This window comes from Sapajus apella, unplaced genomic scaffold (assembly GCF_009761245.1).
Source record: "Sapajus apella isolate SASKATOON/1434 unplaced genomic scaffold, GSC_monkey_1.0 scaffold22, whole genome shotgun sequence".
In the NCBI taxonomy this organism is placed as follows: Eukaryota; Metazoa; Chordata; class Mammalia; order Primates; family Cebidae; genus Sapajus; species Sapajus apella.
In genome coordinates this window covers 1,716,985-1,737,068 of record NW_022436962.1, presented here as the reverse complement: position 1 = coordinate 1,737,068, position 20,084 = coordinate 1,716,985, and the positions used below count along the sequence as shown (strand labels likewise).

The following is a 20,084-nucleotide window of genomic DNA, read 5'->3' as shown; positions in this document are numbered from 1 at the left end:
AGCCATAAACAAAACTGAAAAACAGATAAAAAATGCTGATAAAAACTTGAAAATTCAAAATTAGCATTTTTGGGCTACTTTATTTCCTAAAGGAACAATAAATGTACTACTTTCTTACACATACTTAACATAGATTATATATACTTCTGGCTACTTAATTAGGATAAATTACCTGTGGTTGGAACTGAGGAACCGGCGGCCCTTGCATTCCTTGTGATTGCTCATCCATTGTCTGAAGCAACAGGAACTTTAGAACTCTGCAAAAATGTAAAGTTGATATTTAAATAATGTAATCATTACCAATTCACGTCACTCATCAGACGCCTGACACATGCATTCACATGCTAGACATTTACTCAACGCTTCAAAAATTTACTGAGATATACCACACTCTTCTGCCATTTGCTAAATCCAAGCTCTAGTTAGCTCCCACAAACACTGTCTCAACCATTTCTACTTCTCCAAAAGCATTAATTGTTTAGAAAATCCTGTTTCCTGAGATGAAATTCTTCTCCATTCTGCCTTTAAGATCAAAGATATTTCCTTCTACCCTGACACTATGAGAAGATAAGTATCAGAGTAAGCTCCCTATAATTATGCCCAATGTCTTACATCCCTAAAATGCAACTTAACTTTATATTCTAAAAATGTTAGTACTTTTATTCTTTTACCCAACTGCTTACTGTGATTTCTTAAACTTAAAAGGCCAGTTCTCATGAGAGTGTTTATTCTTTTATGCATACTTTGTAATTATAAAGCATTCATCCATTAATTCAGTAAACACAGGCTGAAGGTAATTATATGCCAGGCCTTGCACAAGACTCAAAAATTGAAATATTAATGAGACACAGCCCTTGCCCTCCAGGAACTACATTTGCACTCATTCTACTCAACACCAAGTGTTTCTAGGTTCTTTATAAATGTTATTTTATGACCAAAATCTGTGAGTCAAAGAACTAGGGTTCCTTTTAAATGGGATTAACTGATGGAAAAACTAAAACACATCTTCACTTCATCATACTCTTTAAAAACCAATAAAAATATTCTGGGCATGGTTCATCTGTATTACAAATTTCTTATTCTACCTTGTAACTTGTCTTTTTAAAAGATTCCCAATGGTGTCTTTCCATTAACTACTACTATAAAAAGAAATTCATAATTTTAATGTGGTCTAAGCAATCAATCTCTTTTTCTTTAAGATGAATGCTTTGTGTACTACTTATGAATTATTTTTCCACTCTAAGTTCTCGTATTATTTTCTAATGTAAGCTTTATTTTTTAACCTTTAATATTTAGATCTACAATCCATTTAGAATTAAGTTTTTTTTATGATATAAGGCAAAGTCAATCTTTGTTTTTCTTTAAGGATATCCAATTGACCTCAAATGATATACTGAAAAGATTATCCTTTACCACACTGCACTGCTGCGGTGTCATCTTTGTCATATACCAAATGACCGTGTGTTTATATATATACACACGCACGTGTATATACACACACATATATGTATTTCCACTTTCATTGCTGTTCCATTGGCTATTTATCTGCACTAACGCCAATACTACACTATAGAGTGTACTATAGTGTACCTACTACACTGTACTATTGCTACTCCATATAACTACAGTATTTATTACTATAGCTTATTATAAAGTCTTGATACCTAATCACATGTCTGCTTTTAATATGAGTTGTAAAATCAGCCTGCTTGTTTTGATTTTCTATAAAAAGGCTGCTGAGATTTTGATTCAGATTATGTCAACCTTAAAGTTCAATTTGGGGAGAACTGACATCTTAATATGGGGTCTTCAAACCCATGAACACAAAATATCTCATTTAAGTTTCTTTCAATAATGGCTTCCAGTTTCATATATTGATCTTTCACGTCTTTATTTCAGATTATTTCCTAAATGTTTTGTATTTCTTGACACTACTGTAAACGCTGGGTTTTTTAAATTCAATTTTCTGATTGTTATTAGTGTACAGAAATAAAACATTTCTGTCTGTTGACCCTGTAATCTTGCAAACTTCCTAAAGTTGCTTATTAGTCCAAATGGCTTTTCTGTAGTTTGCTGACTTACTGCGATAGAACCTCCAGTACAACAGAAGTAAAGAAGAGACATCCTTTCCTTGTTCCTAATCTTAGGAAAAAAAGTCTTCAATTTTTCACCAATAAGTATTATGTTAGCTATACATTTTTTAGAGATGCCCTGACTTATCAGGTTGATAATTCCCTTCTATTCGTTGCTGGAAGCTTTTACAAAGAATAGATGTTAGATTTTTGCCAAATATTTTTTGTGACTACTGAAATAATTACACGGTTTTTCTTTTTTAATCTGTTCAAATGTTGAATTATGTCGATTCAATTTTGAATGTTAAACCAGTATACATTTCTAGGATGAACCCCACTTGTTCATCATAAAAAATCATATTTATATAGTGTTGGTTTCAAGGAAGGGAGTAAGATGAAGGGGAATCCTAGATGTTAATCTAAATACCTTTTAGCATGAAATCCAATATTAAAATCAACATTTCATACCTGGTGTCCTACAGATAATTCCACAAGATATTCCATGAAAAAAAGAAAAGAGTTTCTTGGTCAAAGACCTCTATGAAATACTATTTTTTATGTGAATCTCTCTTAAGAGTCATAGTGAATAGCACAGGAAAGGATCCAAGCAGGCCTGCAATTAATGAAAGTTTTTTAACTTTCTTTTGCTTTCTTTGTGTAATATTTTAAAATATCCCACAGTCTGACTAATCTAAAGAAGCCACTTTGAGAAATTCTGTGCTAGGTTATAATAAAAGTGGTTTCGCTATAGCTACTGATACATGACAACGTCTAAACAAATAAAATCATGAAAAAGGAGACGTAAAACTCAAAGAAACTTAAAGTGTTTTACTGTAAAAGTCTATATAAAGAAGTCACTTCTACATTATCCCATAAAGAAGGTCAAGGAGCCTCTGCTTGGAAAAGAAAATTCTGAAGACATTTCTCATATGAATGTAAACTTCATATGAAGAATGAAGAAAAATAAATATGAACTGCGCTTTTCCTCTGCTCTCACACCACAGCAATCACAGTAAGACTTCTGTCACCAAATGTGTAGAAGTTTCTCTCCACACATCAAGCAAATAATCAGTTCTGCAGTGGACACCAACTGGGTTTCATCAAATTCAATTCCAATACTATCCTCCTGGAGATAGCACCAGATCCCACAGGTTAAGGGCTCAGTCTCCCAAGATCACTGCCCCCTTCCCACCAGGCACAAGTCAAAGCCTCTGGAATTTCTGACAAGCTCGCTTCAAGTTGGGGTGCCCACGACCCCCTCTTTGGGTTTGACTAATTTGTCAGAGTGGCTCACAGACCTCAGGAAGGGAAATACGTTTACCCGTCTATTATAAAGAATATTACATAGCATATGAACGGAGACATGCATGGAGCAAATAGGGGAAAGGGGTGCAGAGCTTCCATACCCTCCTGGACGCACCACACTCCAGGAACCTCCAATGTATTCAGCTATCCGGAAGCGCCCTGAACCTGGACTCTTGGGCCTTCTGTGGAGATTTCATTGGCTAGACGTGACTGACAACCATACAGAAATGTGACTGGACAAAAAAGACAGGATCTAATACTAACAGACTGAGTGGGGAAACCCAGCCAAGCCTGTCTGTTCAGATTCTTCTTGGCCTCTTTGTGCAGCATTCCTTCCCCAAGGATATGAGACAGGATCCCTTCTGAAAGGAAGGTGTTAAGACCTACAATCAGCCAACAAGGCAGGTCAGAGAATTTCTTTATGGCCATTTCCAAGACAGAAAGCGGGGGAAGACTCCTGCCTTCAAGAGAGAAGGAAGCATGTGAAAGAAAAGGAGAGTGTCAAAAAAAAAAAGAAAGAAAAGGAGCGGGTCACAGAGAGAGATTGTTTTCTGAGGCCTGAGGTACCCCAATATTAGAACAAAAGACTGTATCAAGGGTTATGGGAGTTATGATGCAGGAACTATAGATGAAATCATACACGTATTATACTAAGTACAATGAATAAAAACTTTTTGCATAATATCTAACATAATCCCATATGTAAATGAGTTTGTTTGTTTTTTGTAGACAGTCTCACTCTGTTGCCCAAGCTGGAGTACAGCAGCATGATCTTGGTTCACTGCAACCTCCATTTTTCGGGTTCAAGTAATTCTCCTGCCTCAGCCTCTTGAGTAGCTAGGATTACAGGTGTGTGCCACCACGTCCACCTAATTTTTGTATTTTTAGTAAAGACAAGGTTTCACCGTGTTGGTCAGGCTGGTCTGGAACTCCTGACCTCAGGTGATCTGCCACCTCGGCCTCCCAAAATGCTGGGATTACAAGTGTGAGCCACTGTGCCCCAGCCTTCAGTGGGTTCTTAATGTTCTCACATATGTCAAAGTTTATATATTGATTTGACACCATTACTTATCATGTCCTTGGAAGGCCAAATAGTTTATCTTGTACCACTAATGAAAGAAAAATATATTTTAATATATAAAATATTTTAATATGTATTCAATCTTCCAGACTGTAAATTCCATGTGTCATTGACACATCTGTGTCATCCACAGCTGTATCACCCAATGCTTAGGTCAATACCTGGTACGAAACAGGTGGCTGAAAAAAATATGTATTTAATGAATGCATGCATGCATAAATGTTAAGAAAAACTAAGTAACTACTGCTACATATTAAGTACAAAATCAATGACGAAAAAACTGTCATCAAATTCAACAAGTCTGGCAACCAATCTTGCGCAAAAAAAAAAACAAAAACTCTGCCCAAAGAAGGTGCTGGCTGAATTGCATTTTAAGTAATGAACAAGAAAAGATAACAAGGTTTACGTGAGCCAGGAAAGAGAGGAATTCTGGGAAGAGGAAAGAACACATCAAAACAGTAAAAAGTACAGTAAACACCACCTTATAAGTAATTTCAAATTAAACTTGGTGAGCCGTGGGAGACCATGGGTGGGGACTTAGTAGCAAAAGATTAATCTAAAAATAGACAAGTGTCAGGTCATGACAAAAATTTTAATACCCAGTTGATACGAGAGAGGTATTGTTAGGTTTTAGGCAGCTGAGAGAGAAGTTCACTATTTTTGGAAGACAATCTTTCTAGCAATATGACAGGGGCACAACCACAATCAAGCAGGCCAGTTAACAGGTCACTGCACCAATACAGACAAGAGATGACAAGAGCCATCATGAGGGTCCCCTTACTCATCCTCCACCAGCTTTTACCACCACTGACTAACCCACTTTCCTGAAATGTCCTGTAATCTCACATTCGCCTGGTTTTTTTCTAGCTATCCTAAGTTCTCTTTTCTGTTTAACTCATATATGCTAGAGTGTTCCAAGACTTGAATCTTTTTTTTTTTAACCTACATACTTCTCAAGTCATCTAGAATAATGGCCTTTACAATTTTTTCAATTTTTTAATTTTTACTTTTTGTAGAGATGGAGTATCAGTGGACATTATGTTGTCCAGGCTGGTCTTGAACTCCTAGGCTCAAGTGATCCTCCCACCTCAGCCTCCCAGAGTGCTGGGATTTCAGGCGTGAGCCACCATGTCCGACCAGGACCATGGCCTTGAATACTACTGGTATATGATTACTCTGAAATTTGTATCTTCACTACAGGCATCAATCCTGAGCTCTGAACTGCAAACACCTATATCCAACGCCCCACTTGGTGTTTCCACCAAAATAAAAGGTTTCACCTCTCATGCACTACAAAACTTGCTTTTCCTCCAATTTTTTTTTTATTTCTACATGTACTACCGTCTACTCATTTGACCCAGCCCCACAATTCTCAAACATTTAGGTCTCTACATTTCTTTACCTGAGGTCTCTAAAGACCTTTTGTTTATATGGGTTATATTCATCTATATTCGCCATACTGGGAATTAAAACTCAGAAATTTAAAAAATACACACTAATTTAGTTACCAATAAACATAAGTCCATTATATATTTGTTTATTTTATATATTTATATTTTTTATATATTTATAAATAGCTGTATTTTCCAAAAATTAGGAGGGAACCATAGTTTTACATTTTACAAATTTAATATCTATCCTCTCAGAAGCAGTTTCTACAATGAGACACACTGTTTTGGTTGAAGTACAGACAAATGTTGCCCAATGAAGAGGGCATGTGCTAAGAAATACATTTTCAGTTGATTTTGTCATCGTCTGAACATCATGGAACGTCCACAAACCTAGATGGTATAGCCTAGTACACACCTAGATTATATGATATAACCTATTGCTCCTAGGCTACAAACCTGTATGGCTTGTTAGTGCACTGAATACCACAGGTACCTATAGCACTATCTAAACACAGAAAAAGTAATGCATTGTACCACAAACATTATAACCCCTATGATATCACTAAGCAATACAAATTTCTCAGCTTCATTATAATCTTAAGAAAGCGTAAGTTTTATATGCAGTTCATAAAGCATCATTATGTGCCGCAAGTCTATATATTTAAAAATCACCTATACATTCCACAAATGCATAGGTGAAAAAAGAGAAGTATTTCAATAAACATTTTATATCACTGTGAATATTCTTCTTTTATACTATACCAAACTTGACAGGTGGCAGGTTTCTAAACTGTAGTGTGTACATTGAAATTGTATCAATGAACCTTCATACTCTTAAAATCCATTGGTCTATCTTTCCCTTTGCATAGATCTTTAATCATGCAAGATTTTTACACTGGTCATCTGAAAATTTTTAGTTCACTGAGTTACTTGGATTTTCTAAATGTTGACTATTTCATTACACATTAAAAATAATCATACTAATCAACATCACCACTAATCGCATCCAAAAATGTCTTCAAATACCCAGAAGATGTCAAGGTCATACTGTAAGTTTCCCAAAACTCTTTAATTTTCACTTTAAAAGCTCAAATATCATTAACAAGAAATAATGTCAGTTGTTTTCCTTTAAAGGATAGGCAGTTGGTTTTCCTAAAAATATCTATGAAATTCCTGTCTGAATATTGTCTTGCTTTCAAATAAACACGTGTTCCATGAAAACAGTAGCTACGCACCTTGCTCTCCAAACAACTGCACAAGTGCTTTTCCTTGAGATAACTTTGATTTGCTGCAGTTGTGCTTTAAGCATACTTCCGATTTCACGCATATTAAAAGACGTATACTTAAAAGTTGAGATTTGATAAGAATATACTCTTTTACCCCTCATCAAGAAGACTTTAAAATGAAACTTGCTCCCCATGTCCAACACATCAGTAAGTGTCATTTGTTCTACTTCCAAAATATATCTGAAATTTGTTCATGTTCCTCCATTACCACTAATACCACTCTACAAGTTATTATGTCTCCACCTGGGACTACTGTAATAGCCTACTAACGGATCTCTCTTTCTCTATCATTCTCTCCAAAGTGACATTTTGAAAACATAAATCAAATTATAACATTCTCATTGTTCTTAGAATAAAATTCAAACTCATTTCTGAATCACAGTAGGATTCTGTAAGTAACCTTCTGCCTGCCTCTCCCGCATTACCAGCCCAGTATTCTCATTGACTGCCTTCCATCGGCACTGAACTCCTTTCTGTTCTTGAAACATGTGAAATCCTTTCTGGCATCAGGCCTTGTACTTGGCTATCCTCTAGGCCCAGAATCCCTGAATGGCTGCTTCAGAATCAGCCCTTGCCAAAGTAGTGTGCTGACACTCATGATTCGTATCTTTACTCTTTGGTTTCTACACAGCAATTATAACGATTTGTAATTGTCTTGTTTGTTACTTATTTATTGTGTATCTCCTCTGCTATGATATAAGTAACAGGGCGAGACTGTCATTTTGTTCCCTGCTGAATTCATCAGCAATTACCTGGCATATAATGGGCACTCAATAAACATCGTTGAAAGAATAAAACATGAACGAAAATGGAGAATACAGGATCGATGTTAGCATTGCTTGTTTTGACTTTTAGGACTTGTGACTGATTAGATATGGTTGGTGATGGAAAATGGAAGTTAAAAATGATTCCATGATTTTAGCTTGGGGGAAAGAGCACATGCCGTTACCATCATCCAAAATTGGTAATAGAGGGAAAATTAAAACCAGGGTAAGGGGGGTGGGGTGTCAGGAAGGGTAAAGTACAGAATGAGATTCACACAGAAAAACCTAATTGTAAATTATTAGGAAAAAAACCCATGAAGAACGGTTTTAGAATACTCAAAATTTCTTTGGGGAAGGGGAGTTTGATATATTGTCTTGAAAGTCTCAAATCAATTAGTTCTTTATCATCTAAAGCTTTTTAATGTGATTGAAAAAAGGTTCTCTTAAGCATATTATGGTAACCCCAAATCTTTTAAGTACTACAAATATTTTCACATATATCCAGAAACTTAATACACATTAAAGCAAAACAATCATCTTATGCTATTTTTGTGTTTAGTCACATATTTCATGGAAAATAAAAGAACAAAATTAGGAATCTGAATATCAGACACAAACACCAATTAAATAACGAAACCATTTAGTTTTAAAACATCAGATCTGGTTGCCAGTGGACTGAATTTTCACAATTCATGTGACCCTGATAAGAAAACTATTAAACAAAGCACAATATACTGTATATATTATAAATAATACAGTCCTCAATGACGCTATGCTAGATAAATACCTTCATTTAAAAACTGAAATAACATTACAACAAGGTTCCCTAAATAAAAATGCCTTTCCTAGTTCCTCCTCTGATATTTAATAAGTTAAATATATTTTCTAAAGCTAAAATCCTTAGATAATTATCAGCAAATTAAATCATGCTAAGTATATGCTTTTTCCTGAATATCATTTGAATTGAAAAACTAGAGCTAACATATTTACCATAGCTAAAATCTTAAAACAACAAGCTTTAATCTACATCTGTAGACATCTTCAGTGAATTTCTTGAGAATTTATTTTGCTGAAATTGATCTAAAATAAACCAATATATATTTCCAAATATTAATCTGATTATTGGCCCATTACATAGTATTAAAACACATTTAATAGAAAGGTTTTTTTATTTAATGACGCTTAAAAATATGTTTTTAAGAAAAATCACTGGTGCATTTTACCTGTGATAATTTTTGTCAAAAAAAACTTAGCCTTTAGACAGAAAAAAAATTTAATTGTATTAAAGAACATAAAACTAAAGAAAAATACTTCATTCTATAATAAAAAGTACTTAAGAAAGATTTAAAGACTAGTCAATCTCATCATCTTTCAAATTCAACTTTTAACTTAAAATGTAAAGTAAATTTAATTTAACCAAGAATATCTATAGATTCTATTTATTTAAGTGGACTTCCTCTTTATGTTTCCAAATATTATTTAAATAGACTTCCTCTTTATGCTTCCAACTAGTGATTCCATGTGATAAAAGTTTCCTTAAAATGGATCACTGACACAGTATGAAATCTTACATATCAAACTATTTGCATACCAATTTAAAGAGATATTTCAAATAGAACTTCAGAAATTTTAGTTTTCTGATTTCTTCAGAATTCTAAAGAGTTGAAGCACATTCATCCTAACTTATTTAATAGTTTCCTTTTTTTGAAATAAAGTGCTTTTTCAATCTTCAAGGCTATTCATAAACTCTTCAATATTCCTTCTGGTTATATGTACCATTTAAATATCCCGAGAATATTAATAAGACAATTCATTGATTACAACTACAGCTCAAAAATAACAAAAAGAGAGGATCAATCATATTTAAATAGCAACACTACTCCCATCCAAAAGAAAATTATTGACTGAGCAGTATGTACATGTGATACCTAAAAAATGAAAGGGTATCACGGAAACTTTACAGTGACTGATACTTGGCAGAGTCTGAACACTCAAATCCAGAACTAATATTTTTCTTGGCCCCAAGCCTCCATTCAGCAGAAATATTCCTGACCTATCTTTTCCGCCTGCATTTAACTGAGTCATCCAGTACTTCCCATAATCAAGCAAATGACATGTCTATATCAGACAACCCAAAAAATTAAGTGCTTAGAGTTGACAGTTCATTCTTACACTTCTATGTTATAATGAGTGAGTTTTTAAGAACTACTAGGGTAACTATCAGATCTCTGAAGAGAATGATGAATGTCTGTAGTATCTCAGTCTCAACATTTATAAACACATTAAACTAGCCTAGTACCAATCTTGGTGTCTAAAGCCCTTCTTCACTTAAAGGAATTAGGGCTCTTTGAAGAAATGATTGGTTCCAGGACCCAGGCTGAGAAAGTACAAGCTGAGCCTGTAATATTTTGTTGTGCCAAAGACAAGGTAGTACTCAAAGAACAATGTGGGTTGAGTGGGTTTTTGACATGTACAAAAGACATAAAAGCCAGCTTGAATGGGTTCCCACCAGCCACATTTGGCACAATTTGAGAGTAACAAATTATAATCCATCCATTGAATAAAATAAGAACCCATGAGTTCATAACAATACAAATTAATAAATAGTGAAAAGGGGGAATCTACTTCTTACAAAAGAATGCCACCTAATAAAGAAAGAACAATGGGATATAAAAATCAATATTTGCCAGTCATCACAGAAATAACTGATTCAGGTAAGAATCTTCTATAGATGATCAGTACAGCAAAGTTTATACAGTGTCCCACAGTATTTCCAACCGCCCCGACAAAAAAAATATAAATGAAAAACACATTAATTACAAAGGGGAAAATGAGCGATTTCATAGTAGAGAGCCTGGCAGACATCACATTAGCCAAATAATCAAAAGTTAACATCACCAGTAATAGAACATGCAGATATGTGCCTCCAAACACAATGCACTTAGCAGAAAACATTACCTCTGTGATGTTCATGCCAAAAATGTAAACCCTGAATTGTTTCAACTTATTTTAATTGACAAAAATTCTATATATTTATTGTGTACAATAATGATGTTTTAAAGTGTGTGTACCATGGTGAAGTCTGAGACTTTAATGTACCTGCCACTGGAGTAGTGTACATTGTGCCCAAAAAGTACTTTTTCATCCCTCACATCCCTCCTACCCTTCCCCATTCTGAGTCTCCAATGTCCATTAGCCCACTCTGTGTGTGTGTGTGTGTATATATATATATACACACACACACACACACACACACACACACACATTTTAATATATGAATTATATATATAAACTAATATTAATTATATATATTTACATAAAATATATACACATAAATTTAATATACAGATATATATATAAAACATATATATATATACACACACACACACCACATTTTCTTTATCCATTCATCAGTTGAGGGGCATTTAGGTTGATTCCATTTCTTCCCAATTGTGAACTGTGCTATAATAAACATACACGTGCAAGTTCTTTTTGATACAGTGACTTTTCCTTTGGGTAGACACCCATCAGTGGAATTACTAGATCAAACATTTACTTTGAGTTTTGAGATATTTCCACACCATTCTCCATAGAGATGGTACTAATTTACATTTCCACCAGCAGTGTATAAGTGTTCGTTTTTCACCATATCCATGCCAGTATATATTGCTTTTTGACTTTTTAAATAATAGCCATTCTGGCTGGGGTAAGGTGGTATCTCATTGTGGGTTTAATTTGCATTTCCCTGATGGTAAGTGATGTTGAGCATTTCCTCATATTTGTTGGCCACTTGTATATCTTCTTTGGAGAAATGTCTATTCACGTTTTTTGGCCAAAAAACATTAATTGGATTTTTTTTCTTACTGATTTGAGTTCTTTGTATATTCTGCATATCAGTCCTTTGTTGATTCATAATTTGCAATATTTTCTCCCATTCTACAGGTTGTCTATTTATTCTTATGATTATTTCTTTTGCTGTGTAGAAGCTTTTTAATTTAATTTGGTCTCATTTATTTATTTTTTGTTGCATTTGTTTTTGGGGTCTTCATCATAAATTCTTTGCCTAGGTCACTGTCCAGAAGAGTTTTTTCCTAGGTTTTCTTCTAGAAGTTTTATTGTTTAAGGTCTTAGATTTAAATCTTTAATCCATTTTGAGTTAACTTTTGTAATATGATGAGAGACAGGGATCCAGTTTCATTCTTCTATGTGTGGCTATCCAATTTTCCCAGTACCACTTATCAAACAGGGTGTCCGTTTCCCAGTTTATGCTTTTGTATTCTTTGTTGAAGATCAATTAGTGTCTGGCTTTACTTTGGGGTTCTCTATTCTGTCCATTGGTCTTTGCATCTACTTTTATACCAGTTTGGATTACTATAGCGTTGCAGTATGATTTGAAGTCAGGTAACGTAATGTTTCCAGACTTACACTTTTTGCTTAAGACTGCTTTAGCTATTTGGGCTCTTTCTTGGTTCCATATAAATGTGAGGATTGTTCTTCCTAATTCTGTAAAAATGATACTGGTATTCTGATAGGATTTGCATTGAATCTGTAGATTGCTTTGGGCAGTATAGTCATTTTCACAATATTGATTTTCCAATCCCTGAGCATGGGATGTATTTCCATTTGTTTTATTCATTTCAGCAGTGTTTTGTAGTTCTCCTTGTAGAACTCTTTCACCTACTTGGTTAAGAATATTCCTAGACTTAGGGCTTTTTTTTTTTTTTCTCTTCTCATAGCTATTGTAAAAGGGATTGTGTTCTGGATTTGATTATTAGCCTGTTCATTGTTGGTGTACAGCCATGTTACTGATTTATTTACATTGATTTGCAACCTGATACTTAATTCATTTATCAGATCTAGAAGTCTTTTGGAAGAGTCTTTAGAGTTTTCTAGGTATACAATTATATCATCAGCACAGAGATAGTTTGGCTTCCTCTTTTCCAATTTGGATGTCCTTTACTTCCATCTCTCGCCTGAGAGCTCTGGCTAAGTCTTCAAGTACAATGTTGAACGAAAGTGGTAAAAGTAGGCATTGTTATCTTGTTCCAGTTCTTAGAAGGAATGCTTTCAACTCCGTCCCATTCAGTATGATGTTGGATGTGGGTTTGTCATATACGGCTTTTATTACTTCGAGGTATGTTTCTTTATCAAGGATTTTATCAAAAGCATTTTATCAAATGCTTTTTCTGCATTTACTGAGATGATTATGTGGTTTTGTTTTCAATTCTGTTCACGTGTCAATCACATTTATTGACTTGTATATGCTGAACCAGCCCTGTGCAACCCACTTGATCATGCTGAATTTTTATTTCTTTTGTTGTGCTGTTGAGTTTGGTTTGCTAACATTTTGTTGAGGATTTTTGAATCTGTATTTTACATATATTGGTCTGCAGTTTACTTTTTCAGTTATGTCCTTTCCTGGCTTTGATATCAGGGTGATACTGGCTTCACAGAATGAGTTAAGGAGGACTGCCTCCTTCTCAATCTTTAGAAACAGTTTCAGTAGAATTGGTACTAATTCTTCTTTGAATATCTGGTAGAATTTGGCTGCGAATCTATCTGGCTTATTTTTCTTGGCAGCTGTTTTTTGTTTCTTTAATGACTGATTCAGTCTCACTGTTTGTGATTGGTTTGTTCAGAATTTCTATTTCTTCTTGATTCAATCTAGGAGAGTTGTATTTTTTCAAAACTTTATCGCTTTCATCTAGGTTTTCTATTTTGTGCACATAAATGTGTTCATAGTGTCAAATGATCTTTTGTATTTCTGTGCTATTGACTGTAATATCTCCAGTTTCACTTTTAATTGAGCTTATTTGGATCTTCTCTCTTCTTTTCCTGGTTAATCTAGCTAATGGTCTATCGATTTTATCTTTTCAAAAAACAGCTTTTGTTTCATTGATCTTTTGTATTTTTTTTGTTCCAATTTCATTTCGTTTCTGCCCTGATCTTTGTTATTTCTCTTCTTCTATTAGCTTAGCTTTGGTTTGTTCTTGTTTCTCTAAGAAGGTGTGACATTAGTTTGTCAATTTGTGATCTTTCAGACTTTTTGATGTAGGCATTTAGCGCAATAAAATTTCCTCTTAATACTGTTATTGCTGTATCCTGGAGATTTTGATAACTTGTGCCACTGTTATCATTCATTCAGAAAAGTTGTGTAATTTCCATCTTGATCTTATGGTTAACCCAAAAATCATTCAGAAGCAGATTGTTTAATTTCCATGTATTTGTACAGTTTTGATGGTTCCTTCTGGTATTGATTTCTAGTTTTATTTCACTGCGGTCTGAGAATATACTTGATGTGATTTCTGTTTTTATAAATTTATTGAGACTCATTTTGTTGCCTATCACATGATCTACATTGGAGAATGTATTATACCTTGTGCTGATGAGAAGAATGTATATTCTACAGTTCTTGGATAGAATGTTCTGTGAATATCTGTTAGGTTCATTTGTTCTACAGTGCAGGTTCATTTGGTCTAGAATGCAGTTTAAGTCCAGTGTTTCCTTGTTGAATTTCTGCTTCAGTGATCTGTCTAGCACTGTCAGTGGGGTGTTAAAGTCACCACTATTGTTGTGTTGCTATCTCTTTTCTTAAATCTAGTGGTAATTGCTGGCTTTCTGAATCTGGGAACTCCAGAGTAGGGTACATATATACTTAGAATTGTTATATCTTCTGGTTGAATCGATTCTTTCATAATCCTATAATGATCTTCATCTTTTTTACTGTTACTGTTTTAAAGACTTTTTAATCTGATATAAGAATAGCTACCCCTTCTCACTTTTGGTTTCCATCTGTATGAAATATCTTTTTCCACTCTTTTACCTTAAGTCCATAAGAATCCTTACGTGTTAGGTGTGTCTCCTGAAAACAACAGTTATTTGGCTTTTGATTTTTTTATCCATTCTGCCAATCTGTATCTTTCAAGTAAGAGGTGTCCAATCTTTTGGTTCACTTAGGCCACAATGGAAGAAGAAGAATTTTTTTGGGCCATACATATACTAACACTAATGATAGTTGATGAGCAAAATAAAAATAAATAAAATAAGATCATGAAAATATCTTATAATATTTTAAGAAAGTTTAAGAATTTGTGTTGGGCTGCATCCAAAGCCATCCTGGGCCGCATGTTGTGCACAGGACATGGACTAGACAGGTTTGTTTTATGTGGAGCATTTAAACCATTTCCATTTAATATTAATATTGAGATGTGAGGTACTGTTCCAGTTATCACGTTGTTACCTAGTCAGTTTGTTTTCTTCATTGTGTTATGGTTTTATAAGCCTTGTGAATTCCATGCTTTCAGGGGTTTCTATTCTTATGTGTGTCAACCTTTTCTTTCAAGACTTAGAATTCTGTTTAGAATTTCTTGTATGGCGGGTCTGGTACCTAGTACTGACAAATTCCTTCAGCAATGCTTGTCTGACAAAGACTATTTCTCCTTCATTTATAAAAACTAGTTTTGCTCAATACAAAATTCTTGGCTGTCGCTTATTCTTTTTAAGGAGACTAAAGATAGGACCCCAGTCCCTTCTGGCTTGTAACATTTCTACTGAGAACTCTGCTGTTCATCTGATAGGGTTTCCTTTGTAGGTTACCTAATGCTTTTGTCTCACCATTGTAAGAATTCTTTCCTTCACATTGACTTTAGATAGCCTAATGACTACATGCCTTGGTGATATCCTTCTTGTAATAAGTTTCCCAGGAGTTCTTTGAGCTTCTTGTATTTGGATGTCTAAATCTCTAGTAAGGCCAAGAAAGTTTTCCTCAATTATTCCCTCAAATAGGTTTTCCAAACATTATTTTTCCTACTCCTTCAGAAATAATTATAATTCTTAGGTTTGGCCATTTTATATAATCCCATATTTCTTGGAGACTTTGTTCATTTCTTTTAATTCTTTGTCCTTTATTTTTGTCTGATTGGGTTAATTCAAAAGCCTTGTCTTCAAGCTCTGAAATTCTTTTTTCTACTTGGTCTATTGTTACAACTTTCTACTGCATTTTGTAGTTTCCTAAATATGTCTGTCTTTTCCAGAAATTCTGATTAATTTTTCATTAAAATATCCATCTTTGCCGGGCACGGTGGCTCAAGCCTGTAATCCCAGCACTTTGGGAGGCCAAGGCGGGTGGATCACGAGGTCAAGAGATCGAGACCATCCTGGTCAACATGGTGAAACCCCATCTCTACTAAAAATACAAAAACATTAGCTGGGCATGGTGGTGCGTGCCTGTAATCCCAGCTACTCAGGAGGCTGAGGCAGGAGAATTGCTTGAACCCAGGAGGCGGAGGTTGCGGTGAGCCGAGATCGCGCCATTGCACTCCAGCCTGGGTAACAAGAGCGAAACTCCGTCCCAAAAAAAAAAAAAAAATCCATCTTTTAGAACATTTTTCATCCATATCCAGAATTGTTTTTAAAACTTATGTTGGTTTGCATCTCTCTCTTGTATCTTGAGTAACTTAATAATCAACGTTTTGAATTCTTTGCCTGGTATTTCAAAGATTTCACCTTGATTTGCATCAACTGCTGGAGAGTTACTGGGATCTTTTACAGGTGTCATAGAACCCTAATTTTTCATATTGCCAGAATTATTTTTCAGGTTCCTTCTCATTTGGGTAAATTATTTTTATATTTAATTTTTATTTAACTGGGTTACATTCCCCCCTTCAAGATGTGGCTTTATTGTCATCTAGCTTCAGCTCTGGGGGCTTTCAGTGGCAAAGACTCTGTATGAGTTTCTTGGTTACAGAGAATCTTTGTGCAAGATGCCGCCTTTCTCAGACGCTGGTTGTAGTAGCAATGTACCGGTTATGAGTAGTTTCACTGACTCCTGTGGGGCTGGAATAGCAGAGGTCTCATGAAGCTTATCTCATTCCCCAGTGGTGTACTTTTTAAAATTTCTCTCTCCAGTATTTTGTTCTCCAGGTTGAACAGTTCAGGCTTCAGGCTAGTAGGACATACCCATGGGTAAAACTGGCCATAGCTAAAGCAGGTGATAAATGCAATATCCCAATGGTGGGCAGAGGTCCTACCCTTGACAGAGGTGGCTGGGGAAGTGCTTGGTGAAATCCACTGATGTCTTTCAGGGAGAAAGAAGGAAGCCACCACAGCTTTCCTTCCAGGCCAGCAGGAAAGCGATCCACCTCCCAGTAACACTCCTCACCCAGTGTCCTCGCTTTTGAGATCAGACAGGCACCTCTTTTCATCTGCAGGAATGCTTATGTTCCATGTAGAGTGGGGTCGTGACTCTACCTCTCATGCAAGCGTGAACAAGGAGAGTGCTCCTCCTCTGAGGATAGAGTAACTGTGAAATATTCCAGGAAGGCTGTCTACAGATGCACCCACGCTGAGCTCCTGTGGGAGAAGCCCCAGCTGTTTCTGCAGTGGTAGGTAAAGGGGAGAATAAGCTCCATTCTCCAAGACCCTTCACAAGCACAAGGGCCACCTGACTGTTGGGGTAAAGCCATACACTTTCCCCAGTGAGCCCAGCACTGCATCTGTGCCTCTGCTGAAACTTTCCACAACTGCAAAGTTCAAAAGCTCAAGGCCTGCAGTCTAGTTTCTTCTGTCCCACGGTGTCCTCCCTTAATGTGGTACACTCCACCTTCCCTTCGGATTAATAGTCCCTAAAGGCCAGACTACTGCACATGACTCTGGGTCTAGCCATCAAGTGATGCTGTCACACTCCAGACAGGTGCTATGGAATGTCTGCAAAAAATCCAGACATGTGACCTGTCTTCTAGTCTCCCAGCAGCAGGTACCACACCACCTCTGATGGGGGTGGGAGGGGAGACGTAGACATGGAGATTTCCTTGATTATAAATCCCCTTTGTGTGTTGGCTTTGTCGAATACCAGCTGTAGCAGTAACATCTTGGGCATGTAGAGAGACTTAAGATCTCCTGGTTAGCCAGAGTGATTCAGGCAATGATAGCTGAGGACACGCAAATGCTTTCTTCTTCCTAAGTGCTGTGTTTTTCTGCCTGCAGATGTTGAAATAGACAGCCGCGAGGTGGCGCTTATGAAAGAGGATCAGCTGTAGTGGTAACAGCAGATTTTTTGCTTGCCTTACTTTACCAAGGGGTGGCACTCTGGTATTTCAGGCAATGGGCAGGGCCATGGAGCTCCCAAATGTCCCTGTCCACTGTGTCATGCTACAAGGGCAGGTAGAGGAACAAAGCCAGGTGTGGGCTGGGTCAGGCAAGTCCATGCTCTGGCTTCCCACATGCAGGCACAAGCAGTGGCCCCAGTGGGGATCAGAGGGCAGTTCCCTGGCCGCTGGGGTAATGTTCATGGGAGGAGTACAGCTGCCTCTGCTGCACAAAAGAATCTGCATTGGGAGTGGAGATTAGCAGGTGGCAGTAAGCCCCACTCTGCTCCCCTGTACCTGGCAAGGCAGGTCTCACACCCGCAGTGTTTTGCTAACAGCAGCCAGCTGAATTCCAGGCAGCCTGTGCGCAGAACACAAAACTGCCCCAGGCCATATATGCCCTTTGGCTTTCAGGCAGTGACTCTCCTGATCCACCACCAGTGAGGCGGGGCATCCAGCTCCTGCTCCTGTGGCTATAACACACCTTTCATTCGCTCATCAGTTACAGCCAATGAAGTTCAGCCTCACACAAATCTCAGTTGGTAGGTTCTCTCAACCTGTGAACAGAGTCTGAGTTAGTTGGCAGAATTCCGTAAGGTCCCCTGTGAGACAGAATCAAGAATGGCTTCCCTCCGCCCCTGCTGGAATCTGGGAATGCACACAAGGCACATCTGGATGTCACTCATTCTCATATACTCCCCACTGCTCAGTACATCAACTCCAGCGCCGGGCAGGGTTAAGGCCTTCCCCTATGGCCTGGATTGTTCCGTTCCCCTGCAGGAGTGTGTGTAACAGTCTGGAGACAGTTTTCTATTCAGTGCATGGTGTAGAGTGCTGTCTACTGTCCACTGCTCCTTTCAAAGGGTCTCTGGTTTCTTTCAGTTTTTCTGTTAAGTTCCTACGTTGCTTCTTGGAAAAAAGTTCACAGCATGAATTTTTACACACGATTTTCTCTTTCCCAGTGGAAAAGGCATGCTAATGATCAATCCACCGTCTTGTAAAAAAACTGCATTTCTTTCCATTAGAACTGTATTATTAATGCCAGAAAATATAACCTTTTCTCAAATTCTTCAATCACTGTTCTAATTCAATAACCTTTTTTACACTTTCTTGATTCTTGTGCTAACACTCTCTCCTAAAAATATTATTTATACTATTTTAGTACCATAAATCCCTAAAATGTTAAAACACCTCAAAATAATGAAAAGTAAGCACATGTGTACACACATGTCACAAATCAGAATGACCCATTTGAAATGGCCCGAGATCCCAAGAAGATTTAAAACTATGTAATCTGTGAGTGTAATCAATGGAAAAGAGATCTGTGTATAGGATTTTCATATCTCATTCTTTTGTAACAATGATAACTACAGTATTCTTCATCTGATACATAATTTCCTATAATAATAAGGCTCTGGAATCTGCTTCCTGCCACTCACTGCTAAAAGTTTTTTAAAAGTATTCTCAACAAAGAAGCTAAAAATGATAATCCAGATATAAAATAACAAAATCACAGAACTGGAAAACAATTAGAAAACCTAATCCTACTTTAATTTTAACTCCACGGTTCATAAAGTAATTTTGTCTTAACTTCCTTAATAAACTAATTGGCACAAAAAACACATATTGGAAATAATCATAAAGCATGTGGAATAACACTCATGAAGAAATACAAATTTAAGGGACGAGGACATATAATACATCTGATAACCTATCAAAATAATAAATACTATAAAAGTGTATGTAATGACTACATAGATGTATAACCTTTCCAGAAAAATATGACAATAAATATCAAGAATTTTTCATATACTTTACCAGTACTCTTAATCCAACAATTCTCTTCTAAAAAACTTAATCAGTGACTGAATTTGGGATTACATATAAGAATGTACACATTATAAAAGCATTTATCGTTTTAAAAAACTGGATATGTCTAACATCATGAGAATGGCTAAATTATAACAAATACATAAAATAGAACACTAGATTGAAAATGTTTATTAAAATTTTTAGGCCAGGTGCAGTGGCATACTCCTACAACTCAGCACTTTAGGAGCCCAAAGGGGGGAAATTTTGCGGGCCAGGAGTTCAAGACCT

The 20,084-nt window shown here is 36.2% G+C and overlaps 1 protein-coding gene across 4 annotated transcripts in view; it reads right to left on the bottom strand.

The window, feature by feature from the left end:
* Nucleotides 1-20,084, bottom strand: part of NEK7 (NIMA related kinase 7) — a 150,177-nt gene that overhangs the window by 78,327 nt on the left and 51,766 nt on the right. For all 4 annotated transcript variants that reach the window (XM_032288634.1, XM_032288637.1, XM_032288635.1 and 1 more), the window contains exon 2: nt 173-257. In XM_032288634.1, the coding sequence (XP_032144525.1) occupies nt 173-229 (57 nt within the window). In that variant the 5' untranslated portion in view covers nt 230-257. The remainder of the gene's footprint in view (nt 1-172; nt 258-20,084) is intronic.